Below are 17,071 nucleotides of genomic sequence, written 5' to 3' on the forward strand. Positions count from 1 at the left end.
TTGCTATCAACGCTGCTTGTGACACATCTCCCAGAGTGTTTGTTGCATAGCAATGGACTTGGATGAAACCGACTCACTGTCTCAGCTCTCTGACCAATTTCCTGGCTATGAAAAGTTCACCTCACATATCACGAGTGTCACATCAACCTTCGTCCTCCCATTCTTGTACATTACCGACCGCCGCGATCCGCGCATCACTGCCTCACTGCTCAATCAAATTTGCCGTAACAGTGGAGACTGTTCTCCTACACATTTTGCGCACATAAACGCGACTGCTTGCTTTACAGCACGGTTGTTGTATGACACCGTACTCAACGCACTCGCAAGATGGGAAGTGGCCTGGGAGAATGGGTGTCAAAATTGGCCTGGTGAGGATGGGAAAAGATACAACGACAGTATTGATAGCTTTTTACATGGACTCCGGAATATACGCAACAAATCCTGGGAAGGAAAGGCTAAAGGAAATGGTAGAACTGTAGATGAGGAACCGAACATGGTGCTCCTCATCGAGAGGGCTGAAAGGCTGAAGGACAACCTCCCGGACCTTATCGTTCCTCTGACACGTCTCGCAGAATTGGTGAGTGGTCTGATCTCATTTTTGCCAAACCGTGTGTCTCACATCTCAAGGGCAAACATTGACTGACAATATGTGCTTGCAGTCACAGGTGAAGATAACGACCATCTTTCTATCCTCTGTGCGATGGGAGGATATCAAGCCACCTCTTGGCGCATCCCCAGATCCTTACTTCATTGATATTGGTCCTCCAAGCAAACAAGGTAAAGTATCCAATCATGCGTATCCAATTAGTATGATCTCAGGGTCATTGGTGTCTTTTCAGATACAATTGACAGCCTTCTTTTTGAATTCCGTTCTACGTCTACAACACAGCCAAGTGCAGGCACACAAGATAGGACATATCATCCATCGCTGCTGCCATTGTATGAACAATATGTGGAACACGTCTACAATGTTTGCTCTCTCTACACAACCGATATCCGAGAACTGCAGTATATTGCCGCTGCACGATGGCCTGGGTTTGTTAAGCCTGTACTGCAGGAGCAAAGCGAAGTTAATGGGGGCGGGGACCCAGATCCAGACGGAACACGTAATGAACTGACACTCCCCGCTTCCGACGGCCGCATGAGACTGCTCAAGTTCTTCACCCCTTCTCTGACGGCGGCACTCGATGTACTCTATCCACGCTTGACTAATGCTGCGGACTGGGCGTTAGCCAATGACCCTGACATGCAAGCGTCAGAGGAGGCACAATCTCAAATAAACACGGAAGGGAGCATCATTGTTGACCACCTACCGCGGATGTCCAAGTTCATCTTACTCGCAGCGTTCCTGGCTTCGACGAATCCTGCCAAGAGTGACGTGCGAATGTTCGGTCGCGGAGCAGATAAACAGAAAAGGCGACGTCGGAAATCTGCCTCGCCAAAGAAGGTTGGAGCGCAGACAACTGTTGCAAAGGTATTTCCATGTTTATTTCACACTGTATGTAATTCAAAAGCAAATCAAAGATTACACAAAGATTACTTGGCCCTGTAGTATTTCCACTGGATAGACTTCTCGCAATTCTTGGTGCTCTCCTAGAGGAGAATGATGTCGAGAACCGGCCTCACGAACCCTGCTTTGAACTTCCAGGGGAGCACACCGACATGGAATTGGGGCGAGTGCATATTTACGCTGCTGTAAGTGCCACGCCTGATCCCGTGACAATCTCGTCTGACCCTGCATTCCCAAGATTACTGAGCTTACGTCCATGCGTGCTCTGCATCGCACGACTGCTGTCGAGAAACTAGAGGGACCGCCTATGTATAAATGTGGGATTTCATTTGGGGTGGCCGGGGCACTTGCCAAGGACCTGCAGGTACCACTGAACGATCTTATGTGGGATCCGGTGTAGTTTTTCGATAATATGGCCACATATATATTATAATGTGTGCCACACAAAGCATTTACTTTGTGGGAGTCATCAGCTAACGGTGCGATTTCCTGTATTGGTGGTTATCCGAACCTTTCTGAGCCAATTCTACGCCAGTACTAAGTCGATAGTGTATGAACTCGCTAAGTAATAAGCATTGTACTACAGATATATGATATGATAAGTAATATACCTCGCAGCCACCCTCAACTTGTTTTTAACCATGTGGGAAGATTCAATCTCTCTACTAGTAGAATCCGGAACCGAATTACAACCACCAATCAAGGGTTCCAGCTGGCACCAGTGCTATCGGTGAAATTCATAGTCACACCGCCGGTGCGAAAATCCTCAAGCCCGTGTCAGACAATCGCTCTTCTCCAATAGTCCAACTCCTGTATATCTATGACGAGGCCCACGGACTTCATCTCTGAATCTGCGGCATTCCCTTTACAACTACTCGACTCAAAGCCGCTCAAGAACTCTGCCGACCTCAGGCTCGGGAGTGAGGTCACTGACAAACAGGTTGACGACCATCATGATATGCAACGCTCAGCTCGAGTAAGTTTGCTGTGTAACAATACCTTATAAATATCATGTTTATAAAGTCGAACGGAGCTCTCAGCTTCTGCGTTCACTGTACGTCTGCCTTCCGCGCATCATGTTGAATCTTGAAATGAAACATCCTACTGCACAGACTCGGGATTCCATCGATGATAGTGCGGCCTTTGACGACCCGAACCTCGACCCTTCACATGGCCCAGAATTTGACGACGAGTCACCCTATCCAGAAGTTCGGTCCGCTGTCGCAAACACAGATGATCCGTCCATACATGTGACAACCCTTCGTACATGGGTTTTAGGCTTGGCCTGGGCAATTATTATGCCTAGCGTCAATCAGTTTTTCTCCCTCCGCTATCCCAGCGTGCCCATCACTGGCATAGTCGCTCAGCTACTCTCGTTTCCAATAGGCCGCTTCTGTGCTGCTTATATTCCTCGAAAAAAAATCTTTGGGATTTCACTAAATCCTGGTCCCTTCACTGTCAAGGAGCATGTGCTGATAACAGTGAGTCCTCTCTTTACAACCCTGTTGGCCTCGTTTTATCATCACCTACCCACGGTAGATCATGGCTTCGGTAGGCGCAACATCTGCTTACGCAGTAAGTCCTTCCCGAAGTGTCACAAAGCATGCATTAAAAACACCAAAATCAGACAGATATTATCGCTGTGCAAAGAGTTTTCTATAACCAGAAATTCGATTTCGGTTGTTCGTCTTCCACATCACCTTATCAAGATTAAACGTATGCTCATGAATTGTTCCTCACCAGATCAGTGGTTTTTGGTGATGTCATCACAACTCATTGGCTTCTCCACCGGGGGAATCACACGACGATTTCTTGTGTCGCCTCCGAGCATGATCTGGCCTATGACTCTCGTCAGCTGCGCACTCTTCAATACTCTTCACTCCGAGCAGTATGCGGGCATTGGGCGATTAGGCGGCTTAAGCCGAGGACGCTTCTTCGTCTATGTTTTCACAGGCGCATTCTTGTGGTGTATGGATTTCACCCAGTCCCCATTCTTGTCTAATCTAACTTTTTGATGTACCAGACTTTATCCCTGGTTACCTATGTAAGGCATATTCCCTATAGCGACTTTGTTTTGTCAATTGTTTGCACAGTCTTGTCCCTTTCGTGGTTCTCTTGGGTCACGTGGATTTGGCCTCACGATCCTGGTGAGTCTCCAGATACCAATCCATGGTCCGCCCCTCACGCAGAACCTCTAGTTGTTTCACAGCTCTTTGGGTACGTCTTTTTTGTTCTCTAAAAAATTATCACCATGCGCTGACAAAACTAGCTACGTCCACGGTATGGTATGTTAATGTTTACTTGGTCCCTGTCATGATTTGAGAATTTTGAATCAGGGAATGTCCGTGATAACATTTGACTGGGCCCAAATTGCGTATGCACTTGGTTGTTCCTACTTTGTCGTCCTTCTAAGCTTGGTTGCCCAGATACAATGGATCACCACTAGCCATGCCTTGTGAGCCTCCTACTATCTCTTCAATGTTCAGTCTAACTCTGGTCAACATCAGGGTGGGCAACGGCGAACGTTATCGTTGGCTTTGTAATTTTCTATTGTGAGTCCAATGTATTTATTTAAACTGAGTATTGAACCATCATTCTAGGGATAGTAACACCTATATTATACGTCAGTGATCCATAAAGATTTCACGACTGAGGATTTGACACCTCGGTAGTTTAAAAATACCTGGTATTCTCTTTACATGCCGTTCGTCTGATTACTGTCTCTCCTTGTATGACGTCAGCTCAATCTCTGTTAGTATTTCGTCAAGGACCTCCTTCGACAATACACAGAACACATACAACGTTACCCGGATATTGACTTCAGAAGGCACTTTCAACGCGACAGCGTACACGGAGTACAGTCCAATATTTATTCCGTAAGTGATCACACTCTCAGCTCTGGTGATATACCCACTTCGATAACAGAACAGCATTCGTGATGTCTTATGGGTAAGTTCACTAATTGGCGATTGATTTTGTCTTCTGTTGAGAGACCCCCTTTTCATCAGTCTCTCATTTGCCTCTATCACTGGTAAGGAAGTATGCACTACAGCTATGACACAGATTGACAGAAATGTCTTAGCAACTATCGTTCATTGCTTTATACATTTTCGGAAGCAAATTTGGTATCAAGCGCGACGGTCACTCAGGGAACAGGCAGACATTCATGCTCGCCTTATGAGTCGATACCCACAAGTTCCCGATTGGTATGACAAAAAATCTTTTCCCACAGGGGTTATAACTCAAAGCAATTCCCCACTCAGGTGGTACTTATCTCTATTCACTCTCATGTTTGCATTGGGTGTCGTCAGCATCGAGATTTGGCCTACAGAGATGCCGGTTTGGGCTTTTGTAGTGGCGCTCTTGATTGGTGAGTCTTCGAAATATCTGCCTGAAAGTGTTATTTGAACGTCCACATGCCCTTTAGCATTGACCTATGTAATTCCATGCGGTATGATACAGGCAATCACCAATCAACAAATTGGGTTGAAGTGCGTCACATGATCACGGATGGAATCTTGTCACAACTCAAACATACCCTAGCGTGATCACAGAGCTGATCATTGGGCAAGTTCACGTTGGTCCATGGCCTCAATCTATCTGACAGCTTACTATCTAGATATTCGCTACCTGGAAAACCAGTAGCAATGATGCTGTTCAAGACCTTCGGCTATATTGTGTGTCGCATATCCTCTAGCCTTTTGGTGTATTGACTCTCGTAGTCTATGTCTCAAGCCTTGACATTTACGTCCGACTTCAAACTTGGTCATTACATGAAGATTCCTCCTCGAAAAATGTTCTGGTGTCAGATTGTAGCTGCGATAGTCGCTGGAACCGCGCAACTGGGTGTTCAATCGTGGATGTTCTCTAACATACCGTAAGCGTTAATGTTGTTGATCGTTTAGTGGGGCTGAGTATCTTGTAGAGACATTTGTAGTGCCACTCAAAAAGACGGGTATGTCCGAATGTTTAGTATGGCATCTATGCTCAACATTGTGCAGTTTCACCTGTCCTACCGTGGAGGTATTTGGCACTGCATCCATCATCTGGGGTGCGTTTATTAGTCTAGTACCCCGAGAGAAAGATGATGAATTCACTCTGACGAACAGGTGTGATCGGCCCAGAACGTTTGTTTAGTTCTGGGCAATTATATCAGTAAGTCGTCACTTTACCTTTGATCTTATTAGGACTCAATGTCCTCTTGCAGCTGTACGTTCCCGTCAATAGCTTAACAGTAGCAACGTTACAAACACACTTCTAGCCGTATTGGTGTTCTTCATTATCGGAGCAGTCAGCCCTGTCGTGGGTTGGCTGGCGATGAAGCGGTATCCAAACAGTTTAATACGATACGTGAAGTGGGTCATATCTTGATCGCAAATTCATAACTGATTAACACTCTGACTAGTTTGTAAGTCCCATAGTATCATCTTATTCCTCCGGACAGCATTGCATCATACACCATAGTCCGCTTATATTTAACGGCACCTACAAGATTCCCCCTGCTTCTGCGCTCAATTATGTACCGTGGGCGTATGTGCACAGCATTTGGCATGTGGTGCATTGACTTACTGATGTACCACAGGCTTGTAGGTTTCATCTTCCAGTATGTAATACGAAGGTTTGTTTCTCGTTTGGAAACCTCTGCAGCATTTCCTGATGTAATCTGCAGGCGCAATTTTGCATGGTGGACGAAATACAATTGTAAGTGGATTAGCGGCAGTATTCACGCCGTATTTCATGAGAGCTACGCAGATGTCTTGTCGGCAGCCCTGGATGCTGGGCTAGCTGTTTCTATAATCTTCATATTTTTCGTGTAAGTCCGCTTAATCACAGTTTTAGCTGTCATTCATCGAGGTGCACAGATTGCAATATCCGGCAAATGGGTCGGTAAGTAAAAGGTTGCCACACATACTGACAAGCGTTCATACAATTCCACTAGATTGGGGAGGGCTTGCAACACTGGTGGGGCAACACGGTAGGCTCTCCACTGAACTACCAGCTCAAACGACTAATGCGTTTACCATCAAGGTATATTATAAAACTGCTGATGGTATGGGCACTCCAGTTCGCCAGCTACAGGGCTCAGAGACATTCGGGTACGTTGACTTACAAGCTGATCACTTCGGTTTTGTTGACGAGCAAACTTAGTCCTAGTATAGGATCTTGGTAGCCACTGTATATTCTGTACTTTAAATGTAGATTTATCTTGTTGTATTGATTGGTATACTATGGACTTGTCCTTGCGTTCCCGCATAATGACACACATCGTTGCAACTATCGTTTTCGGTGGGCGAATGGTTTATGCGAGGGTATCATGAACGTTCATCATTAATTTGTCATGAGATGCGTCAATGTAGATCGTCTGCGGCAAGCGACCGGAATTCGGGCATATCTAGTCGGTCTTCACTTTGCGAACCGCCGCAGAATCATTGGGCGTGCCACCGAGGCGGTTTCCAACCTTGACTTTCTGCCCAGCTTTGAGGGTGAACTCGAACGTCTTTGGGGCTTCGAAAACCAATACGATGGTGCTTCCCAAGCAAAATCCGCCCATCTCTTCACCTGCGGTCAACGGTTGACCGTTGAGGATAGGAGACGCTGCTGAGTAGACGGCCTCGTTATAAGTCCCGGGAGGAGGGGGTCTGCCTCGGACGTTGGTGCGAAGAGCCTTTAAATACGACATCAGCATGAAGTACACTTATAAACCAATGGAATGATACATACGGTATCAAAGTTGATCTTGATGCTGCCTACATTAGTGGCGCCAACGGGGATCATACCAAAGAACCCAAATTTCCATCGACCGAGAAGGGCGACTCTTTCATTCAGGACGAAGAGGTTTTGCAATCGCTTTGCCATCCATGGGGAAACAGAGAAGAGTTCGCCTTGAAGCCACACGCCGTCAGCAGCACGCGAAGCATGTGCATGAGGACTTACCAACGAAATGGCGCCGTTTCTCCACTACCCATGCGGTGGGGCTGTGGAATCGGTGATAATCACCCGGAGCGAGGTAGATGACGGTGAAGTAAAGTGCATTGCCTTCTTTAACGCTTGTGCCCGAAGTACTTCTCTTCCGCTCGAGCGACGGTCTGACGCCCATCTCGCGAGCAACGGAGGCATCATGCGCGATAGTTTCTTGGAGGGATCCTGGATGCTCCACAGACGCGTCAACCTGCTCGCCGAATTTCTTCGGCACGGAAGATGTTTCTACCTCGGAGGCGGACTGAGTTCTTGTAATTGGAGGTGTTATGGTACCCGGAGTGGAAGGTGTGGATGCACCCAGGAGTTGGTCTAAGCTATACTCGATACCGTTCACGTTAGCAAATTCTTGGTCCGTCACATGAGACATTTCTCGGTCTGGGAATTCGATTACCGTCGAAGTCGGGCTCTCTGGATCTGAACGATCCACACCGAGGAGGGCATCCAATGAGTAGGTGATCCCCTTGACTTGCTCCACTCGAAGATTCTCAATAGTTCCGAGATGTAAAACGGTGCCGTCGGCGGGGCTGACCTGTAATATAGTTAAGATAAAAGTTCTCTAATGAAGATAAATTCTTACGAGGATAGCGTTGTCTATGGGCCTAGCACCAGGTTTGAGCTTTCTGTAGAAAAATTGACCCAGGCTCGTGTATTGCGTTAGATCGTCAGGGTCGATTTCCTCAAGGTTGCAGCCAAAAACGTATGCATAGAGCCGGAAGCCATAGGGCCGTATCCAAACAGGAAGTTCGAGTGAGTTCATGTAGCCCCAGACGCGCGACATGTTTCGAAGAGGAAGGGCGCCTATTACGTGAACCTGCACGAGACCAGTTTAACAAACGTAGTACGATAACTAATCAGTGATACGCACATGCCATGGACCTTTGAGCTTAATGACTTCACGACCTTCATCATCGACATGAACCTCGTTCTCTGAGCGTGCTACTTTCTTGCGGTATTGGATGACGACGAGGAGAATGGCCCCGACGGCCAAGGGAAGCGGGTACCATTTTGTGGGAGTCTTCGTCCATGCCAGCATAAGACGTCCTAAATTCGGTGAGGTCAGATATGCACATACACGAAAAGACATACTGTAGAGCGGAACGCCATGCGAGCTTGACAACGGTGGTGGCGGTGGTGTAGTCTCCGGAGGAATACCGCTTCTAGTTGAACCCCGCTTGAGAGAACGCACAGTGCTTGATAGACTGATTCTACGCTTGACAAAGACGCGTGAGAAAAGAGCAGAAGAGCTGTTCGTGATAGCATGAGACGCCGCCTGAAGGGGCCTCTTCCCCTTCACGATGGCTTTATAAAACATGGAGGATTTTGAGAGTTCTGAAGCGTTGGGCACAAGCGGCCACACGTCCTCCTTCGGCAACAGGTACCTAAGCAAAAGCTTTAGATCCTAACAACGCCAAACAAACGGTCCAAAATTCTTGAAGATTGTGTTACCCCAACTCGGGGCTTTTTCGCTTGATAGCTCTCAATTACCAGCCCACCGAGGGACCCCGGTAACGTTCGGAACAGGCCCATCTACGCCATTTCCTTTGTACTCCTTTATTAAAAATACCGTGTTTATATGCTCCTTGCCTTTGAGCCCCCGCGTGCGTCGTCCCTCCCATTTGCGTCATCGTCTATGTCGCCAAATCATCTCGTTCGAGAAGATTATCCCACACAAGCAACCTCCCATTAGCATTCAGCTCCCTACCACCGTGCAGAAACTCGTGGAATTGGTACTCGCATTTCGAGAGGCAGTTCCTAAAGATGCCGGTCCCAAAGGGAACCAGCGAGCGCTGATGGAAGCTTTGAGAGAGTTGTCGTCCGCCCAGTGGTCGAAAATCTGGGCGGAATCGCACGACAAGGTTCTTGAATATGGTGGTGCCCGACCTCTTTCTTCAATTTCTTGCTGGCATTGCACGCTGCTGGCGAATACAGGAAAGATGGAGAGTTCCTTTCAGGGCACTACATTTCTTCATACACACCATCGCTCACCGCGCTGATCAAGGCTCGCGCAAGTCATGAGAGGTCTCCGTCGGTGCCCTTTGTCGCCATTGGTCAGAATCACCCAGCCGGTGCCTTGTTCACTTTGGATGCTGTAGAGCCTGAGCTGGAATTAGTGCGGAGACTTATGCCCGCTCCCCCAACAGTTTCGTTCTCCAAGATTATTAGCGTTGATGCCACAAAATCGAGAGCACTGCTCGCATTTCGGGACAATACTTGGCTCCATCTTGCGTGTCACGGGACGCAGAAATTTGATGAACCCTTCAAGTCGGCCTTTTTTATGCGCGACCAGCCGCTTTCACTCTTCGATATCGCTCAAATGGATCTGTCTCGGCATCAATTTGCATTTCTTTCTGCCTGCGACACTGCAGTCGGTACCTTTAGTACGCCCGACGAAGTGATACACCTAGCGGCCGGCCTGTAATTTGCCGGGGTTAAGAGCGTTGTTGGGACATTATGGAAGGTTGATGACAGTACCGTGCAGCGCATCGTCAAGGCGTTCTACACAAACTTGTGCGGGGATGGCACGATGAATTCCAAACGAGCTGCCCGAGCGCTGCACCGTTCGGTCCAGTCGTTGGCCAGTGACAAGGACATACCCTTGGCCTAGCGAATAGTATTCGTGCGTATTGGCATATAATCAATTCCGTGCGTCCCCCCACCTTGTTGATCAAAGCATTCTTGAGACAATCTGACGACTTCGCATCTAGTGATGGCCACGCTGAACTTGTCGCCAAGGACTTTGATATTTCAGACTTGGAGACTTTATACCTCCACGATATTTACACTCGATTTTGACTTCAATCTCGTATTTTCCTTTGTTGCCTCGTAATGGTTTGTGGGTAAGCACAACACTGATCTGGCATGACACCTCATGTGGCAAGCCACGATTTATGACGGACGTGATAGTCAGGTGTCTGAATTGCGTGAGGGCGTTGAATGCACTTCAACTTAACCCAGTTCTTGTGAAGAGCTTCACGAATCACCCCGGCTGGGTAGTCGACATTTACGTTCATTGATTTCTTCCGCAGATAAAGCTGTGTCGTCGCATAGACCCAATTCTACGTTGGTTCTCATGCCTTGAGCATATAACAATTATGAAATATCCAGATGCACCGAAGGAGCTTTACATAAATAGCTTTGTCATCTGTTCACCGGTTCAAGCTTTCAAAGAAACGGGTCCAAATATTCAACCGGCACCCACTCCCTCAAGTACACTCACCAGCATTTATTCACTGGTGCCTTCAATCCCATCACTACTTGTGAGCCACATTACAGGTCAAAAATTATTATTATGATTGGTTACTAATATGATGTGGAATATAGTATGGCGCGTGATTGTAATTGTATGGTGCAGGATATGAGTCACTGGTGCATGAGAATGAGAACTATGTGGTCCGTGAATGACGAGGCAAACTGGTGTGTTATCCTCCGCAAATATACGATCAAGGTCACGCTTGCCTCTTCCCCCTGGACCCCCTGGACGTTGGCTACCCAAAAGAAAAGTGAGTTCATAACAAGTTCATAAATATAATGCTCCTCGAGTCTACGTGGACGCTAACAGTGAACACATCCAGCCAATCTCAACGCTTTGCTGAATGAATTAATACAATCATCTCGCTCCGGGTTGGACCCAGGGTCATGATCATCATTGGCAGGAATCAGGTAAGATGGTACCGAACTAATGGCTACCTAGAGCACATACTCATTCGCATATTATGGAAAAAGAGGGTGCTAGCGGACCGTCCTCGCGCAGTTGCAGCAGGAGAATTCTGTCTGCCGGTCTACGTATGATTCTTGCACCTGCAGGAGAGCAGTTTCGGAGACTTCCCAAGTTGAGTGATATCTTTTCTTGTCGACTGCTTTACTAAAGTTACATTATCCAGGGCCACGCACACTCACCTTCAAGCAAAGGCCGCAGAATCCTATACGCCCATTCAAATGGACGCCGCCCGTGATGACATCTTTGACATCTTTGAAAACACCAAAAACACCAAGCAGCTGCAAATCAGTATGGGTCACTTTATCGCTGATTTTACGGTCACTTATGCATTCAACTCAAGCTATGCCGCTTCAATATCATCTTACGTGTCATGTATGGCAAGTTCATGCCCACCGCCATAGATGCTCGAGCGCTTCTAGAATCTCATGCGACCTGGTGCGTTGTTAGTAGAACGTTTCCCAATAATCAGATACCTCCCGGGATACACAACCGAGTTAGAGGGATGGAGAAGGGAAGAGAGTCAACTCTTCCGCGATCAACTTAATTGTGTTCCGAAATAATTGGTATGTTTTCAAATATCTTTCCTGAATACCTGCCTGACTAGTTCGTAGGCGACCGGCGAAGCTGGACCCTCATTTTCTTGGTACCTTCCCGAGAATCAGTCTTCGCACAAGCTTTCGGATGAAGAAATGGCCTAGTTCCCTCTTTGGTGCCGGTTCAGACGCGACTGCTGTCGCGATTATGGTTGTCGTCATGGCTGCTGCATGCTATCCCAAGGCGCAGGAGAAAGTGCAAGAGGAACTCGACACCGTCATTGGTCGTGGCAGGTGTAGGTCAACATGTGAGCTCATCTGAGTAAAAAAAATCTCAACCCGGTTATCATAGCTCCCACGTTGGACGACTACGGTTCCCTTCCCCAGATTGAAGCGTTCACGCTTGAGTATCTTCGCTGGAGGCCCGTGACAACTCTTGGATTTGCCCACCGTGCCCTGACTGACATACCATACGTACGTTTCCAAGGCTTTGGGATGATTCCTAAATTGATTCGCTGGTCGAGCAGAAAGACATTTGCATACCAGAAGGCGCTATCGTCTTTGGCAACCACTGGTACTGAATGATGTGTATTCTAGGCGAAACGTGTGCGCTGATCATGCTTTGACAGGGCTATCTCGCGCGACCCGAACGTCTATCCCAACCCTGACAAGTTTGATCCCGAGAGATGGCTCGGCAGCGATGGCAAAATCCGTGAAGACCTCAAGTTCCCTTCATACGGTTTTGGACGCAGGTATGCCTTTCCCCGATAAACCAGATGTACCGTAGTTCTGAAAAACAACGCACAGAATCTGCCCCGGGCGACGCATCGCGAATCGCTCGATCTTCATCAAACTCGCGCTCGTTTTGTGGTCGTTCAAGATCACGCAGGACCCGGAGAATCCTATTGATTAATCGGGCTTTGTGGATGGCGTGATTGCGCATCCAAAACGCTTGGCTGCGCGCTTCGAGCCACGGTTTGGAGACGAGGCGTCGTTGGGGGCTGTTATGGCCAAGTATAGAGAGGGGTTGTAAGATCTTGGGCATGAAGTAGTGACGTATCACGTATGTATATATGAGCTTGGGATCTGGTATTATTTTCGTGCTGAGGGCTGGCATTTTGGCACACTACGGCGTAAAGGATATTTAAGACATTCTTTTTAGTGTCTGAAACCCACTGAATGAATTTAGGAGAGTCCTGTATCGTCACAGTTTTGAGTTATTAAGTGTACTAGTCGCAGCATATGATTCAGTTACATCAGTAGCGTAGTCAGCCAATTTAACATCGTTCAGTGAGTGGTGTTACCTGCGAATACATAGTATTTGCAACACAGAATCATTGGGTAGACTCAATACTGTGAGCCGCGGGTCCTTCGTTGGCGCGCTGCAGTGGAGTCCGGCACATTCGAGAGTAGTAATGAGAGCGTTTTAAACTCCGCACATTTGCTTTTGCAATTTACCAGTGCTAAAGCTTACGCTTCCGAGTCCTACCAGGAAAAATTTATTTCGCTCCAGGCCTGACTAGTGACTCCTCTCTGCAGCAGAGCAAGTATGATGCCAGACATGCACAAAGTACAAGCACTATTTGATGCCTGTTTTTCGGTTCCATCTGATCCTGATATTGGTCTGTGTCTATCACGGTTCTTTCAATGGCCTCTGGGCGAAGTTTCTTAACTTTCAAAGAAACGGGCCCAAATATTCAGCTGGCACACCCTCTCAAATACATTCACCAACATTAATATTCATTCACTGGTGCATTCAATCCCGTCACCACTTGTGAACCACTCAACTGGAGTCATCGCACATTCTGAATTCATGAAACGTGTAGCATCACCACACTTGCTCGTGGCTTTCGTTCCGCGTTCCTGTTCGTTCTCTATCTTTCTTTCTTCGTACAGCCGATCTCTTTCCTTGTCCTTTATATGCACGCTCTTCACCTCCCCCGTTCCCCGTCTTTGGCCAACTATCCACCCTTGTAGGACTGCCCTCGTCACTATACTACAAGCCGATCGTGTCTTAGTGACCGGGAATTGGGAACAACGCATGTATGCACTTTTGGTCCTATCTGTACTGATCCTCATGTACATGAACCAAAGGAAACGTTCCGGTTACCCGCACCTCACGTAACAAAACGGAACAGCTGTCCCTCCCTCTATTTGGTTCGCAGGCATACTACTATACAAGCCATCAACATCCATACTAACAGTATTTGAATTTTTCATCGGTAACAAAGCTATCTACCGCATAAGAGTCCTTGTGACATTGTAGCCCGATGAAGACATCCATGAGCGCTATAGGTCGCATGGAGTGACCGATGATCGAGGATACAACCGACTTTGGGAGAGGAAAGCGGTTCATTGGATTACGCGTTGAGGTATACGCGCTGGCAAATCTGATGATAGAGGTACACCGGTGAGTTGTCAGTTGGTGGCATTCACCAATGATATCATTGACCATTTCTGATAGAACGTAACCAAGCCATTTGTTAAGAGACCTTTCGCACTTCGCAAATTGGATCAGTGAGGCAGAGGGACTGCTGAATTCAATGTCATCATTGAAATGCGAGAACTTGAGCTCTTTCGAAGATTATGTTGCGCTAAGTTAGGACCGTATGTGTTCTACAGTATTTCACTGATGAAACCCTTATCTGCTTTACGTGTATGCCAACCAAGGCAAGAATGGATACCATCCCTCAATCTCACTTCGGCGATGCAAGCACTTGAATATGGTATATCTAACATGAATGCCATCATCATACGTCCTCCCAAGTTCCCTCACTCGTCTACTTCCATTCTCTGGTAATATGACCCTAACAGTCTCAGATGATCCCAGTTGGTCCGGGCCACTCCTAGATCCACATCGCATAAGCAGCTATTTTGTAGGTTCGTGGACAGCCAGTGGGATCATGACAATGACGACTCAATCTGACCTTGCTCGCGGTGTCGCAGTTGCCTCCTTTGTTTGTGTAATGTACGACTGGGGTGAGCAAGAACGAGTATCAAAAAACCACTGACGGCCTTAGGTATTGTCAGTACTCACGATCGGACAAGAGGTCAGGTTGATGCCATTATTAGAGTAGCCATCCCGCTATCGATGATTTACAGGTTGAGTTGATCTGGGTGGGTAGACTCTTGTATCGAAAGAGCGACGTGAAAATTCAACTATTTTGCGGCAGAGTCGACACTGGTCCCTGATGACCGTCATGTACCTTGGTGTATGTAACTCGTGACAAAAATATGGTTGGCAAAGTCGTGGTACTAACTTCGAAATATCCTAGGTGCGCTACATCGGAATGATATATGCCATGTACGTTCCGGAGGATATGCAATCGGCGTTGTGCTAAATAGCCATCTTTCACAATTAGCATCTGTGTTTTGGGTGCGTCTCTTCATATTTCAAAGTCGTCGTGTGTGTTCTGACTGAGGGCATGCAGTTTATGTTCCGACAATTTCGGTAACCGATACAGTGAGTATTCTTCGGGAACCCTACTAGTCATTCTCGTTCAACCAACACATTACTATGTAGGGGTGAGTGAGATTCTCGAAAAACTTGTTGGATCAAGATAATGACTTCCATAGTTGTGAGTTTCTTTAAAATGTGTACTCCTCTAAGACTAATAACTTATATTACTTGATTTGTCAGGCCATATCATGTCCGACGCAATAGAATACATTAATGATGTCGCAAATATAATGCTGGGTGGTGAGCTATGCATTTTTGTGATGTTGACTTGACTGAAACGTCAGGCAAGTCATCATGATCGTTCGGTTATATGCCATGTATCAGAAATCCAGACGTATGCTGATATTCCTCGTCGTCGTCTTCCTGGCTATAAGAATCACCATCGGAGTGATGATCGCAATAACGGTGAGCCGTTTTGTAGTCGGTAAGCATTGATTTTGGATAAAACATTCAAGTACACCTGGCTTATTGACAAACATCAGAGGAACGCGTTTTTTCTGGCAATTATGAGTGCACTGTCGCTTTGGGGGGAAGTGTCCTACAAGTTCTGAATTACATCACTTGGATACTCCTCACAGTATGGGAGGTCCTCACACTGTGCCTCACAGTCTGGATAGCTCTTAAACACTTCCGTGAACTGCGACAACAATCATCAGAAGGAATAATCATGGACTGTTTCACGATTTTGATGAAAACTCACGTCACTTACTTTGCGAGGTGAGTTCACAATCTGAATACACTCTTTTTTCGCTAATTCAAGTCCTGCATCATCGCTAGCTTTGTTGTTCTTACTTGCATCGAGCTCATCGGTTATCTTTCTCCCACGATCTCAGTGGTACGCCGACCAATTCTGACCTTTGCATGCAACCCCGATTCATCACTTTCATAGTCCTCATATTCCACGGAGACTCAAATTTATAGTGGTTTCTCTGAAATATTTATGCTCGTGCAGATGTTTATATTGGGACCACGCCTCATCCTAAGCATTCGAGAATATCATGCTAGGCTTGTGGCCCAATCGGACGCAGCAACTGCTGTGGCTTCAATCAATTTCCAGGAGAGCGTCAGTGTCAACTAGCAGTACTATGTGAAACGGGAGAAAGATTTTCGATGTGAATTCGGTTCGTATTTATTCAAAATTTCGTCTTGGTACTTAAATATTTAACTTATTGGACGTACGGAAGTGAATTTGAAATGGAAATTGGATCTGGGATCCTAGACACTACCTCAAGGGAACGAGGGAAATGCATCCCGCTTATTACTGCTCATCTGTGGGCGTTGTCACGAGTATTACCATATCATCAAAGCCTCATGAAAAGAAGAAGCTTGTTCTGAGAGTAAACGTGCTAACATTTAGGCATATGAGTTTCTACATTCCTGTAACCACTGACACTTTGACAAACAAGATTCGCTCCTGAAGACATTCTGTATATATCATTAGATCGCACATTACAATACCCTGTTCAGTACCCACCGTGCCAACGTTCAATGGAGAAATGGACATACTAGCATGACACCTCATGTGACAAGAGTACTATAGTGAAACGCACTGAAGGATTCGAATTGGAAATTGAGTTATCGAATTAATTAGATTCGCCCGTTGAACATCCTTTTTTATTTTCGTCATAGAGATGACATCGATGACTGTACGTTATAGATATCTGCGCAAGACGAGTCTCTTTTCATCCATATATGTATATACATTGCTGAAAGTGGTCGCAAATGACTGCCATCTTCTGCTGCCTCTCAAATTTGATTGGCCGCACATCGTGCACATACACTGCAAGCATATAGAGCAAAGGTACATAATAGCTAACATATCGTACTATTTCATGTACAACCTATTTATCCTCACAATCAGTCATTCTTGT

General features: G+C 46.6%; 4 protein-coding genes across 4 annotated transcripts; 3 read left to right on the plus strand and 1 right to left on the minus strand.

Annotated features, from left to right (window-relative positions):
• Window positions 1-52: 52 nt before the first annotated feature.
• HD556DRAFT_1302229 (OPT oligopeptide transporter protein-domain-containing protein) lies at window positions 53-6,658 on the plus strand (the record flags this gene model as incomplete). Its single annotated transcript, XM_041299484.1, has 37 exons — window positions 53-577; window positions 660-777; window positions 840-1,474; window positions 1,525-1,695; window positions 1,749-1,874; window positions 2,183-2,322; window positions 2,397-2,486; window positions 2,534-2,564; window positions 2,623-2,991; window positions 3,050-3,085; window positions 3,138-3,192; window positions 3,254-3,478; window positions 3,534-3,554; window positions 3,604-3,657; window positions 3,700-3,727; window positions 3,780-3,795; window positions 3,847-3,965; window positions 3,997-4,062; window positions 4,111-4,133; window positions 4,301-4,386; window positions 4,436-4,459; window positions 4,628-4,716; window positions 4,774-4,880; window positions 4,938-5,001; window positions 5,130-5,187; window positions 5,233-5,387; window positions 5,416-5,465; window positions 5,512-5,561; window positions 5,648-5,665; window positions 5,698-5,719; window positions 5,772-5,865; window positions 5,916-5,918; window positions 5,975-6,040; window positions 6,093-6,128; window positions 6,180-6,211; window positions 6,344-6,397; window positions 6,450-6,658. 37 exons carry the CDS (start codon window positions 53-55, stop codon window positions 6,656-6,658), a joined length of 4,065 nt encoding a protein of 1,354 aa, XP_041167467.1.
• A 133-nt stretch (window positions 6,659-6,791) lies between these two features.
• Window positions 6,792-8,869, minus strand: HD556DRAFT_5231 (phosphatidylserine decarboxylase-domain-containing protein). The gene is made up of 6 exons (XM_041310859.1): window positions 8,576-8,869; window positions 8,355-8,530; window positions 8,067-8,300; window positions 7,445-8,018; window positions 7,232-7,392; window positions 6,792-7,175 (listed from the first exon to the last, which is right to left on the minus strand). The coding sequence occupies exons 1-6, from the start codon at window positions 8,799-8,801 to the stop codon at window positions 6,903-6,905; spliced, it is 1,644 nt and encodes a 547-aa protein (XP_041167468.1). The 5' UTR covers window positions 8,802-8,869; the 3' UTR covers window positions 6,792-6,902.
• A 2,005-nt stretch (window positions 8,870-10,874) lies between these two features.
• HD556DRAFT_1532068 (cytochrome P450) lies at window positions 10,875-12,755 on the plus strand. The gene is made up of 10 exons (XM_041309522.1): window positions 10,875-10,989; window positions 11,062-11,149; window positions 11,213-11,318; window positions 11,371-11,524; window positions 11,548-11,642; window positions 11,819-12,036; window positions 12,093-12,214; window positions 12,268-12,314; window positions 12,370-12,492; window positions 12,548-12,755. Exons 3-10 carry the CDS (start codon window positions 11,275-11,277, stop codon window positions 12,651-12,653), a joined length of 909 nt encoding a protein of 302 aa, XP_041167469.1. The 5' UTR covers window positions 10,875-10,989; window positions 11,062-11,149; window positions 11,213-11,274; the 3' UTR covers window positions 12,654-12,755.
• Window positions 12,756-14,605: 1,850 nt separating this feature from the next.
• Window positions 14,606-16,409, plus strand: HD556DRAFT_1522289 (uncharacterized protein). The gene is made up of 11 exons (XM_041309190.1): window positions 14,606-14,620; window positions 14,687-14,857; window positions 14,914-14,952; window positions 15,016-15,044; window positions 15,103-15,116; window positions 15,172-15,207; window positions 15,381-15,440; window positions 15,490-15,624; window positions 15,683-15,917; window positions 15,978-16,035; window positions 16,090-16,409. The coding sequence occupies exons 3-11, from the start codon at window positions 14,932-14,934 to the stop codon at window positions 16,276-16,278; spliced, it is 777 nt and encodes a 258-aa protein (XP_041167470.1). The 5' UTR covers window positions 14,606-14,620; window positions 14,687-14,857; window positions 14,914-14,931; the 3' UTR covers window positions 16,279-16,409.
• The last annotated feature ends 662 nt before the right edge of the window (window positions 16,410-17,071 follow it).

This window comes from Suillus plorans (assembly GCF_016647745.1).
Source record: "Suillus plorans strain S12 chromosome Unknown HD556scaffold_1, whole genome shotgun sequence".
In the NCBI taxonomy this organism is placed as follows: Eukaryota; Fungi; Basidiomycota; class Agaricomycetes; order Boletales; family Suillaceae; genus Suillus; species Suillus plorans.

Coding starts and splice junctions, on each gene's coding strand:
- HD556DRAFT_1522289 (XM_041309190.1), top strand. CDS start 14,932: ATGACCGTCATGTACCTTGGT. Junction 15,441..15,489: donor CGCAAATATAATGCTGGGTG/GTGAGCTATGCA, acceptor ACGTCAGGCAAG/TCATCATGATCGTTCGGTTA. Junction 15,625..15,682: donor GGTGAGCCGTTTTGTAGTCG/GTAAGCATTGAT, acceptor GACAAACATCAG/AGGAACGCGTTTTTTCTGGC.
- HD556DRAFT_1532068 (XM_041309522.1), top strand. CDS start 11,275: ATGATTCTTGCACCTGCAGGAGAGCAGTTTCGGAGACTTCCCAA. Junction 11,319..11,370: donor CAGTTTCGGAGACTTCCCAA/GTTGAGTGATAT, acceptor TACATTATCCAG/GGCCACGCACACTCACCTTC. Junction 11,643..11,818: donor CTAGAATCTCATGCGACCTG/GTGCGTTGTTAG, acceptor ACTAGTTCGTAG/GCGACCGGCGAAGCTGGACC.
- HD556DRAFT_5231 (XM_041310859.1), bottom strand. CDS start 8,801: ATGTTTTATAAAGCCATCGTGAAGGGGAAGAGGCCCCTTCAGGCGGCG. Junction 8,531..8,575: donor GCATGGCGTTCCGCTCTACA/GTATGTCTTTTC, acceptor CACCGAATTTAG/GACGTCTTATGCTGGCATGG. Junction 8,019..8,066: donor CCATAGACAACGCTATCCTC/GTAAGAATTTAT, acceptor ACTATATTACAG/GTCAGCCCCGCCGACGGCAC.